General features: G+C 44.7%; 1 protein-coding gene across 5 annotated transcripts in view; it reads right to left on the bottom strand.

Annotated features, from left to right (window-relative positions):
* SLC11A2 (solute carrier family 11 member 2) overlaps positions 1 to 12,144 on the bottom strand; it is a 194,705-nt gene that overhangs the window by 75,952 nt on the left and 106,609 nt on the right. For all 5 annotated transcript variants that reach the window (XM_033935870.1, XM_033935868.1, XM_033935871.1 and 2 more), the window contains one exon: positions 6,121 to 6,188. In XM_033935870.1, coding sequence (XP_033791761.1) covers positions 6,121 to 6,188 — 68 coding nt within the window. The remainder of the gene's footprint in view (positions 1 to 6,120; positions 6,189 to 12,144) is intronic.

The following is a 12,144-nucleotide window of genomic DNA, read 5'->3' as shown; positions in this document are numbered from 1 at the left end:
GGGGGTATAGAGTTCCCAGGGATAGCATGTGAAACACTTTTCTTTTACTAGATATTTGTTCAAGTTGTTGAAGTCGAAAATTGGACGAAGACCTCCCGTCCTTTTTGGAATTAGAAAATACTTGGAGTAGAACCCTTTATTTTCCGAGAGGGAGGAACTACCTCTATGGAATTTAGCTGAAGCAAAGCTTTGATTTCCTGAAGAAGAAGGGACGTCTGTTGTGATGTAAAAGAGGACTCTCTTGGAGGGTGATTTGGAGATGTTGTTTCAAAATGAAGTGAGTAACCGTATGTGATGACTTTGAGGATACAAGCATCTGTTGTGATGAGAGCCCAACATCGATGATAGAATTGTAGTCAATCTCCATTAGGTTGGGGAAGAGGCTGGGTAGGTGGTATGATGGCTATGCTCTCTAAAAGCACGTCAAAACGACTCTGCTGGTTTTTGAGAGGCTGACAACTGAGATTTTTGAGGTCGCTGTTGATTTTGTCTCTTCTGTGATGGTGGTTTAGAAGAGGATGTTGCAGAGTATTATCTCTTGTAAGAGTAAGCAGCTGGTCTTGGAGCTGAGTTAGATGGTTGAGATTTATTCTTTGCCCTGTTCAAAGAACTCCAATTTTGCTCTTGTTGAGTGAGCTTCTGGGTAGCCGCCTCTACTCTATCCCCCAAAAGCCCTTCTCTCAGGGCATGGAATGTTGGCCAGATGATCCTGGAGATTAATATCCATGTCAAACTCATAGCCAAGCTAGACGTCTCGTAGCCATGGACATGGCGGATGCTTTGGATGACATTTCAAATGCATCAAATGCCATCTGAGCCATATACTTCCTAGTTTGAAGACCGCTGTGAGTAGCCTGTTGATAGTCTTCGAGATATTCCAGGGGAATATACTGCTCAAAATCTGCCAACTTCTTTACATGATGTTTAAGGTAGAAAGACACAGAAGTTGTAATTCAACACTATTGGTCAACATCAAATTTTGATAGAGACAGCATCCAAATTTGTCTATTGTGTGACCCTCACGCCCTGGTGGTGCAGAGGCATAAACCCTGGTACTACATGACTTCTTGAGGGTCGACTCTACCAGCAGCGATTGGTGTTGAAGCTGGTAAAAATAATTCTAAAAAGAGAGTCAATTTTCCTTGGGGCTGCAGTGACTGAAAGAGGAGTCTCCCAGTTACAAAAAAGGGCCTCCTTGAGTAGATTATGCAATGGCAACTGGAGAAGCTCTTTCAGTGGTTCATCATAGTCCAAAGCATCTAAAAGCTCTGCTCTGTGCTCAGCATCAACCTCCAGCTTGACAGGTAGGGCCTTTCCCAACTGTCTAATGCAGGGGTAGGGAACTCCGGTCCTCGAGAGCCGTATTCCAGTCGGGTTTTCAGGATTTCCCAAATGAATATGCATTGAAAGCAGTGCATGCAAATAGATTTCATGAATATTCATTGGGGAAATCCTGAAAACCCGACTGGAATATGCCTCTCGAGGACCGGAGTTCCCTACCCCTGGTCTAATGTATTTAGTGAAAGACGATTCAGGTGGAGATCTCCTTCTCGGGGGAGGAGGAGATGGATCCAAGGGTATACCTTACTGTGCTGGAGCAGACAGAGTGGCCTCACACTCGGAATTAGTATGGTGTTGAAAGAGGAAAGAATCAACCGTCGGCACCACAGGTAATTCCCTGTAGGATGTGGTATGTGGAGAATGACAAGACAATGCTCCTCAATGTTTTCAGTACCGATCTGATGAAGAGGAGGACCGATGGGAAGGTCTATCTACAGAAGCATAGGATCAATGCACAGTTGATTGATGATGTTACGATACAGAAGGTCTAGTTGAAGAAGAGCGTCAATGCCTCGATGAAGAGTGTGACAGGGACACCCGGCTAACTTTCCCTGAGCTGGTTGGAGCCCTATCTGACCGAGTAGTTGGGTCTGTGACTAATTAGCGGCCTAAGATTCAGTGCCTCCCATGCACACTGCTGGACCTGGCTTTACTTGGATACCACACAGTCTTTAAAGGTGAAAAATAAAGGTTTCAAATTTTATTTTCAGGCTTGACTTAAAGCCACTCATTGCTCCATGAGGGTAGCAATTGCAGAGCTCAAAACCAAAACTCTCAACAGAATATTGCAGCACATTCAAAAACAACAATGTAGAACCAATGAATCAAAATAGTCCTTTTCTTCCTGAGAGCAGAAGAGCTTTGGCTTCTCTGCCTCTATCCCCTCCCACCGTGCCTATGGCAGACACAAAAAAACCTCAAAAGGCAAAAATCCTTTTCCTGCTCTCCCCAGCAGGGGAAAAGAAATCAAACTTTAATGCTGGCTTAACCCAGAATGCTAGGCCCTTGCTATTCCAAGCAGCATTGGGCCTAGATGCCACTTGCCTGGACCAGGTAGGCTGAATCCCAATTCTTTCAAAAAGCCCACCCACCCAATAATTATGCTGGGTATATTTTGCACACTACAGCCACTTCCCTGTTCTTCTTCAGGCAAAGTAAAAACACTTCTGGGCTTCTCTCTCAAACATTAGAGAGAGAAAAAAACATTAAAAAAAAAAAAAACCTCCAAAACCCAAGCTTCTCTTAAATGTCCCCAAACACATGAAGCTTCCGACTTGGCTTTACACACATTTCAGCTGAGCACGTTTCAAACGGCAACACTCCTGTGCCAAGGCTCAGGTTTCAGCACAGAGAAAAATAAACACAGTCAGCAAACTTTGCCCATTTTAGCTTTAAAACTCTGACCTGCTTTACAAGCTGTGCTACAGTGCATGGCCTCCAGCATGAGTCATTCTTCAGCAGAAAAACTCTGTCCTCACTTATCATTCCATCAGTTCCCAGGTCTCCTCCCCTGGACTCTCCAACCAGCTCCTCCCCAGGCTCAGCTTTGCTAGAGGATAAGGGCTCACCTGATTCAGGCCCCTCCTCCCTAATTACTCTCAATGAGCACGCCAGAGGCCTCCTGGCTTGAAGCCAAGGTAATTCTCTGTCTCCTCTTAAAGGGACAGGCTTAAAAGGTACAGCACAAATCTGCTTAACTTTTCCAGGCTGCACTGCTCTACTCTTGGGAATAGACACAGGGACAGGACTACAAGGCTGCAGATCAATGTCAGGGGAGCACAGTGCGGTGTCCCTGTCACAAGAGCGACAGTGTTTTGATGAAGAGCATCGCTGAGAGGTTGAGGATCGATGTCTTGATGGTGAGCATCATTGTCTACTAGTAGATTGATGTGATGTAGACCAACGCCTCGAAGGAGTTCTGGATTCAGTACCTTGTGGCCTTGAGGTGCTATGCTTAGGTTGGGCTAGTACCAAGGGAGTCGACGTTAACAGCAGTGTCGCATGCAATTTGAACATGTCACCAATCTCCCTCTTGAAGAGCTCATTGAGTTGCTTCTTAAAGAGCTGCACCAGTACCTTTGGCTAAACAGTCAGTACCATCGGTGCAGGGTGTCTAGGGGTAGGTGACCTTGAGGAGGATGCACGCCCTGAAGGAGACAACACCTGCAAAGATGGGGAGCGGTGGCGTCGCTTCTAAGCCTGCATCAAGGGACTTGATGTTGTCGAGGCTTGCGATGCTGGTTGGAAAGAGGATGATTTCTTAGCTGGCTTCCCCGATGTTGGAATGACATACGATGCCGATGTCAATGCTGGTACAGCCGGCTCAGAATACTTACCGGTGTCCATAGCGAAACCAAAAAGCACCGAAAAGCTTCTCCTGTTGAATATGACTGGCTTTTAGTGAGCGCTTCTGCAAGGTGAACAGTGCAGGCAGGAGTCCACAAGATGTTCATGGCCCAAACACTGCAAGCTCAGCTGTGTGGGTCATTATGGAAACAGGCTGCTTACACAGACAGCACTTTTTAAACCCCATCAACAGTTTTGACATGGACAGAAATATTTTGTCGGCAAGATTAAACTCAATGATGAATCTGTGTGGGGGAAAACTTCAAAAAAAAAAATTAAAAAAAAAAAAAAAAAAAAAAGCAAAGGTAGAACAACCCAGAAAGGCCAAGACACCCCACCCAAAAACAGTGTCTCACCCAAAGGCAGAAGTCCGAGTGAGGAAAATAAAGTTGTGGGTTTTGTTGTTTTTTTTAATACAAGATTTAAAAGAAACACTAGCCAAAGGCAAGAATGGTATAGGACACAGGTTGAAAGCAACGCTAAATGGATGAAGTCCATATAAATGCATTTCTTCACTCTGTGAAGAACAAAGAACTGAGGAATCACGAGCCTACATCGGGTGGGAAGGCACTCACGAATGCGCAGTGTGGGCAGTCATGAAGTTCACTTTAATACTGTTCATACCAGGCTCTATGGATGACGTCACCCACATGTGAGAATATGCTGCCTGCTTGTCCTAGGATGACTTTTACCCAGCAAATCTTTGCAGACTTTTATATTTATTTTTTCAACTACCAGCTTCCTTTGGGCTTCTATTTCAAATCAGTACCCGTTCACTTAGGAATTACAAGGCCATACATCTTCATTTCATATATTCACCTAGAATTCTTTCCCAGATCCAACCCAGCCATAGCTCTGAAAACTCTCAGACTAGCAGAAACATGTCCTTTTTCAAGCAAGATAACAAGTGTCACTGTTGAACAATAGTTGGGATATTTCACTGCAGGGAAGGGGGAGAAAGCCTATGATAATCACATTTGAAGCAGCCCCATTTCCAGTCAGTCCTCAAAGCCCATTTTCTTTCCCCTCTGCTTTTAACATGATTGTCATTTCTTTCCTTTAAATTTAATTATGAACTTCTCTGTTGCACCCTGGTGAGTAGTGCAATATCAAGTGTCTGCAATAAATGAATAAATAAAAAGCCAATCAAAATTCTACCCCATGGCAAGGCACTTGCACAGAGCCATTAAGCTAGCCTAGGTGATTAACCTCATCTTTACAAAAAAAATCTCTAATGTTAAGCTTTCCCTTAAAAAGCCATGGAATAATTAAACATTTACTTTACATTTCAGTCTGATTTTTTTTTCTGTGTGTGTAAAATGTTAAAGGGATTATTTTTCTCAAACTCAACTAAAGAGATACAAGCATGTAAAAGGTTAATACAGTCAAACCTCGGTTTACGAGTAACTCGGTTTGCGAGTGTTTTGCAAGACGAGCAAAACACTCAGCAAACTTTTGACTCGTAAACCGAGCATTGACTCGATTTGCGAGTCCCCACCCGACCCAACCCGACCACGGGAACCAACAGTATTGCTCCCCCCGAGGCCACCGGCGCTTCTATCGCCTCTTCCCCCCTCTCCCCCACTGGTCCTGTCCTTACCCCTGCACCGTTGGTGATAAAAGTGCCTGCCGCCGGTCTGCTGCTGAGCCTTGAGCATCTGCGCATGCTCAAGGCCTTCTGGATCTCACCCTCTCTGAGATTTTCATGAGAATCTTGGTGAGGATGAGATCCAGAAGGCCTTGAGCATGCGCAGATGCTCAAGGCTCAGCAGCAGACCGGCAGCAGGCACTTTTATCACCGGCGGTGCAGGGGTAAGGACAGGGCCAGTTGGGGAGGGGGGGGAAGAGGCGATAGCAGTGACGGTGGCCTCGGGTAGAGCATGGGAGTCGGGGTGCGTCTGGCAGGAGTGACCAGCACTTGAGAGGGGTAGTGGCATCCGGGGGGGCAGCGTCCGGGAGCGGCAGAGCCAACAGTGTCAAGTCGGGCTCTGTTGCAGCGGCGGCGGTGGCGGCGTTTGCTTAGCCAGCACCACCCGCAGTGAGAGGCAACCAACAGCAGCAGAGGAGGAGAATTGGAGGAGCCGCGTGGATGGGTCTGTGGCAGAGGCAGCAGTGGTAATTAAGTTTTTGGGGATGTGGAACGAATTGTTCAAGTTTCCATTATCTTCTATGGGGAAAGTTGCTTTGATATACGAGTGTTTTGGTTTAAGAGCATGCTTCTGGAACGAATTATGCTCTTAAACCAAGGTACCACTGTATATTTGACTTAGCTCTCTTTGCAGAAGTCTTAATACTCAGTTTAATTCAAACAATAAAACTGAATCCTGATTTCCCAGGTCACATTCTGATGACAACAGTTTGCAACTGGTTTGATAAGTGATAATGATAAATTTTATGCGCATTAAACTAAGTAAGTCACTGATGCAGCATTACCTCATATCCAAATGTTACAGCCATGATTGTAATGAGAAGACCAAAAAACGCTTCCAGCTTTCGCAAACCTAAAGGAGATAACAGCTGGCTGTAAATTTATTTGAGTGAAGATTTTAGGATGAGGAAGTACAAGCACATCTTTACTAAATGTTGCTGAGGTAAAATATTCACACATAATCAAATATATTTGCTACTCCTATAAAAGTTACAAGTTAAAACATTTCCACTGGAATCAAAATGCTTTCCCCTCCTCTTACAGCACAATATATTCCCCAGTAGAGGGACAGCTTTTAAAGGATGGCATAACACATTTGGAGGATAATTCTTATAGATTGCTCCTTCTCTTAAGGTATGGGGGATGTGTGTGGAATGGGAGTACCTGGAGGTGAGTTGGGTGGGTGAGAAAAGGGTTTCATTTTTATTAAATCAGGGATAAAGAGGTTTGTCAAGGGAGGAGGGAGCCAATAGACCAGGGTTGCCCACACTTTTTTGGCTTGCGAGCTACTTTTAAAATGACCAAATCAAAATCATCTACCAAAAATAAAATAAAAAAAAAAACCAAAGCACACTGTACGCAGAGAAAGTGTTAATTATCATTTATATTTGAGGTTTTTTTTTCAAAGAAGTCAAGGCAGATGACTTTAAAATATGCAATGTTACCTCAGTAACAACTATACAAAAATAGACAAATATACCCCCTCCCTTTTTATTAAACCGTGATAGCGGTTTTTAGCGCAGGGAGCTGCGCTGAATGCCCCGCACTGCTCTCGACATTCATAGGCTCCTTGCGCTAAAATCCGCTACTGCGATTTAGTAAAAGGGGGCCATAGTGCAAAATATAGACAGCAGATATAAATTCTCAAAATGGATCACTAAATTGAAAATAAAATCATTTTTCCTACCTTTGTTGTCTGGTGATTTAATGAGTCTCTGGTTGCACTTTCTTCTGACTGTGCATCCAATATTTCTTCCCTTCTTTCTGCCTCCTGCATGCTTCATCTCCTCCAGACTTCATTCCATTCCCCAATCAACATCTCTGCCCTTCCATGAATCCAACTTTTTCTTCCTCTCTCCCTGTCCCCTCCCCTTTCTTTCTGTCTTTTCTCCCTGCCTTTTTCTTTCTTTCATTTTCTCTCTGTCTGTCTCCCTACCCCTTTCTTACTTTCTTTCTCTCCCTTTGTCTCCCTGCCCCCTTTCTTTCTGTCTCCCTGCCCCCCCCTCTCTTTCTGTCTCCCTGTTATGCCTCCCTGTCTTTCTGTCTCCCCTTTCTTTCTCCCCAAGCAACTGCCGGGGCTGTCATCTGGGAACAGGCCCCCAAGCCACCACCGACTTCTGGAAACACCGCCAACTTCTGGCCCCCAAGCCACCGCAGACGCCGCCATTGCTGAGTTCTTCGTTTTCCAGCGCTGCAACAGGCCAGCAGCCTTCTCCCTAACGTCAATTCTGATTTTGGAGAGGAAGTTCTGGGCCAGCCAGGCATCGATTGGCTGGCCCGGAACTTCCTCTCCGATGTCAGAATTGACGTTGGGGAGAACGCTTCTGCAGGGAGAGCTTGGGGCGGCGGTGGGGGACATAGGGGAGAGAAAGGCTGATTGGTCCGGTAGATCGCGAGGCAATGTGAGTCTATCACGGAGCCTGGGATGGGCTCCGCGATTGACTTGCGTTGCCTTCGCGATCAACATATTGGGCACCCCTTCACTAGACTATCAGGCAGGCTTCTGAAGTGCAGAAAGAGTTGTGGGGATGTCAGGTCAGGGGAGCAGGGAGAGGGGCTGGTGCAATATGGCATCAAAGCAGGTGGTCAGGTTGGGGTAGGAGGAAAAGGGGTTGCCAGTAGAGATCCCTTTTGTTTCATATCCTTTGTAATCAAGTCTTTGTCCTGACCTCCTCCTCCTCCTCCCTACTTTCATCAAGATTTTATTTTATTTTTTTTTTATATTTAGATTTAACTTTTATTTAAAAATTTTTTATTTTCTATATTTTATCCTCTTAATATTGTAAATCGACCAGATACATTTGATGGTCGGTATATCAAAATACTAATAAACTTGAAACTTGAGATATGTACATCTTCTATATTAGTGATTGAAAAATTGGGACCTGCTCAACCTTTTTGTTAGTGTTTGTGTGGCCCCACAAAAATTTTTTTTGTCCAGTGCGACCCAGGGAAGCCAAACGGTTGGACTCCTCTGCTCTTAAAGTCAATATTCATCAGGCAATGGCAAGTGTTTTTTTAAATGCTGACCGTTACTGGTTAAGTTAAATCCAGATATTCAATGCCAGATGGAAGCAATGTAGATATGGCCGATATTCAGTGAAGTACCCACATAGCTGTGATGGGGAAGCATCCTATCATCAGGCACCATAGTTCAAGGCAGACAAAGAAGACAACCTAGGTCTGAGGCTAGGTTGGAATAGGTTCCTTTTACTGTAAGGGTGGAAGTAGCTAGTCAGGAAAGGTTACGTGAGAGGTGGCAGAAGCATTCCATCCCGCAAGCTTGATTTGAATTGATTCCCTGAACCTCAGAGATAACTGATTCTTTCATATGTGATTTGAATGCTGATTTGCATATTTGAAAGGTGATTTACATAAGTTTGCATAAGGAGGGAACTGTGGATTGAAAGGCTATTTTGGTGCCCTTTTGGAAACCTTTTGAACTTTGAACAATTGATAAATTATGAAGTAGCCTTGTGAACTGACACAAAAGACCAAGAGACTACATTTTTGTTTAATAGTAATTTTCTTACCCTAAGGGTAAAGAGGCCCCCGAGGCAGGACCTTTGGGGGGGGAGGGTACCCACTCACTTACTGGCGTGGTAAGTAACCATCCTGGTGAGGTAAGTTGCCACTCCATTTCTGAGTGTGAGGTAAGTAAACACATTGCAAACAGTACTATAGGAGTCAAACTAACTCAGGCTGGAAAACCTCCACAGAGACCTAGCAAACATAAGATATGGAAGGCTATGTACGTTAATGCCCACGGTTTAGGCAATAAAATTCTGGAATTGGAGACAGAAATGAGGAACGCCGACCTAGATGTGGTGGCGATATCCGAGACTTGGTTCACAGACTCCCTTGGGTGGGATATGGCTATACCGGGATACAACTTACTTCGTTGATACAGAGAGGGCAAAATAGGAGGAGGGGGTAGCACTATACACTAAAGAGGACATCAAAGTTACCAGAATCGCAGATGTCAAGTACACCGGGGAATCCCTCTGGGTGAACTTGGCCAGGGGGGAATGACAAATGCCTGTATCTTGGCGTAGCATACAGACCTCCCAAGACAACAGGAAGACATGGATATAGAATTAATTGAAGACATAGAGAACATCACTTTGCGTGGAGACACAGTATTGTTAGGGGACTTCAATATGCCTGATGCAGATTGGAACAAACTTTCCCCTACGACCAGCAGCAGCAGAAGGCTATTAACCTCCATAAAGGGAGCACGACTCAAACAAATGGTATTAGAGCTCACTAGGGATCAGGCGATACTGGACCTGATACTCACAAACGGAGAAAATGTCACAGAGGTTGCGGTAGGCGATATATTGGCCTCCAGTGACCACAACATGGTTTGGTTCAACCTCAGGAAAAGTTTCACTAGATCAAGCACATCAACAAAGGTCCTCAACTTTAAGGGCACTAACTTCAAAAGCATGGGAGATTTCGTCCATCGGGTGCTGCAAAACCAAGTCGAAACAGATAATGTAGAGGTAATGTGGTCAACTCTGAAATAAACCCTACATGAAGCAACCAACCGCTATATAAAATCAGTAAGTAAACAGCGAAGAAACAATAAACCTCAGTGGTTCTCTGCGGAGATCTGAGACCTCATAAAAAAAGAAGAAAAGAGCATTTATCTCCTGCAAACAATCAGGAAAACGGGAGACTAAGGAAGACTATCTGGCCAAGTCTAAGGCTGTCAAAACAGCAGTCAAAGAGGCCAAACTCCGAATGGAAGAGAATCTAGCAAAGAACATTAAGAAGGGCGATAAATCCTTCTTCAGGTATATTAGTGACAGAAAAAGAAACACAGATGGGATAGTACGCCTTAGGAAACCAGACGGGAATTATGTAGAATCGGGCTCTGATAAAGCCGAACTATTAAATGAATACTTCTGCTCAGTCTTCACCTGCGAGGCGCTGGGATCTGGTCCACAGTTGCAGACAAGGGTAAGCTCGGAAGATCCGTTTCGAAATTTCGAGTTTATGCCCAGCAGTGTCTACTATGAGCTATCAAGACTCAAAGTGAACAAAGCCATGGGACCAGACAAACTACACCCCAGGGTGCTTAGGGAGTTTAGTGACGTCCTGGCGGAACCGTTATCCGCGCTCTTCAATCTTTCCCTGAGTACAGGAAGAGTCCCGTTGGACTGGAAAACGGCTAAAATCATTCCACTCCACAAAAAGGGATGCAGGATGGAGGCTGCGAATTACAGACCGGTGAGTCTCCTATCGATAGTGAGTAAACTCATGGAAACGCTAATCAAACACATATTAGATATGATCCTGAATGAGGAGAATCTAAGAGATCCCCACCAACATGGATTTACAAAGAGAAGGTCCTGCCAATCCAATCTAATCAGCTTCTTTGACTGGGTAACAAGAAAGCTGGATATGGGTGAGTCCCTGGACGTCGTGTACTTGGACTTCAGTAAAGCATTTGATAGCGTCCCACACCGCAGGTTATTGAGCAAGATGAGTTTGATGGGATTAGGTGAAACATTAACTGCATGGGTTAGGGACTGGCTTGGAGGCAGACTTCAGAGGGTGGTGGTGAACGGTACCCTCTCTGAAACGTCGGAGGTGATCAGTGGAGTGCCGCAGGGCTCGGTCTTGGGCCCGATCCTATTTAACATTTTCGTAAAAGACTTGGTTGAGGGGCTTCGAGGTAAAATTACATTATTTACCGATGACGCCAAACTATGCAACATAGTCATAATGCCGTTGTACAGAGCCATGGTGAGACCTCATCTGGAATATTGTGTACAATTCTGGAGGCCACATTACCAAAAAGATGTGCTGAGAGTTGAGTCGGTTCAGCGAATGGCCACTAGGATGGTCTCAGGACTCAAGGATCTTCTGTATGAGGAACAACTGGGTAAGTTGCAGCTATACTCACTCGAGGAACGCAGAGAGAGGGGAGACATGATTGAGATGTTCAAATATGTCACGGGCCATATTGAGGTGGAAGAATATTTCTTTTCTCTTATAGGACCCACGGCAACAAGAGGGCATCCATTGAAAATCAGGGGTGAGAAATTTCATGGCAACACCAGGAAGTACTTCTTCACCGAAAGGGTGGTTGATCACTGGAATGATCTTCCACTACAGGTAATTGAGGCCAGAAATGTACCAGATTTTAAGAAAAAATGGGATAGGCATGTGGGATCTCTTCATGGAGGAAGTTAGGGGGTGGGTCATTAGAGTGGGCAGGCTTGATGGGCCGTGGTCCTTTTCTGCCGTCATTTTCTATGTTTCTTTGCAACTGATCTCTGACCATATTCTTAAGAGTTCTGGCTCCTGCAGCCTAACCCTCAGTAAGCCTGGAAGAGTGGACTAGAGTGACCAGACTGAATCATAATAGCTAACCAGGCATAATTACAACTGCTACTTAAATGGGCACCAGCACAAAGTATTACCAGTGCCTGTATACCTCTGAGGACTGCCTTGATTCCACCCTAGGATCACCCCTCAACTAACTTCAACATGGCTGGTTACAGCTAAAATGAAGCAGCACTGCCTGGTTAACTACTACTTATTTCTATAGCGCTACTTGATGTATGCAGATTAAGTGTCACTGAATATTGGCAAATGTCCAGCTCATCAGAATTTAACTAAGGGAGAAGCCTCTCCTGCCCAGTTAACTCCTTCTGTGTATCAGGCCCCTAATTTCTGTCAACAATTCTGGTTGAAGGAATCAACTTCTTCATAAAGAAAACAAACCATTTAGGCGTGTTAAATTTTCACAAAATGCAACCTGGGCAATACGGTGGTTCTATTTTTTTTTTTTTTTA

This window comes from Geotrypetes seraphini, chromosome 3 (genome assembly GCF_902459505.1).
Source record: "Geotrypetes seraphini chromosome 3, aGeoSer1.1, whole genome shotgun sequence".
Taxonomy (NCBI): Eukaryota; Metazoa; Chordata; class Amphibia; order Gymnophiona; family Dermophiidae; genus Geotrypetes; species Geotrypetes seraphini.
The sequence above is the reverse complement of the archived record's forward strand: the minus strand, read 5'-3'. Positions and strand labels throughout refer to the sequence as shown.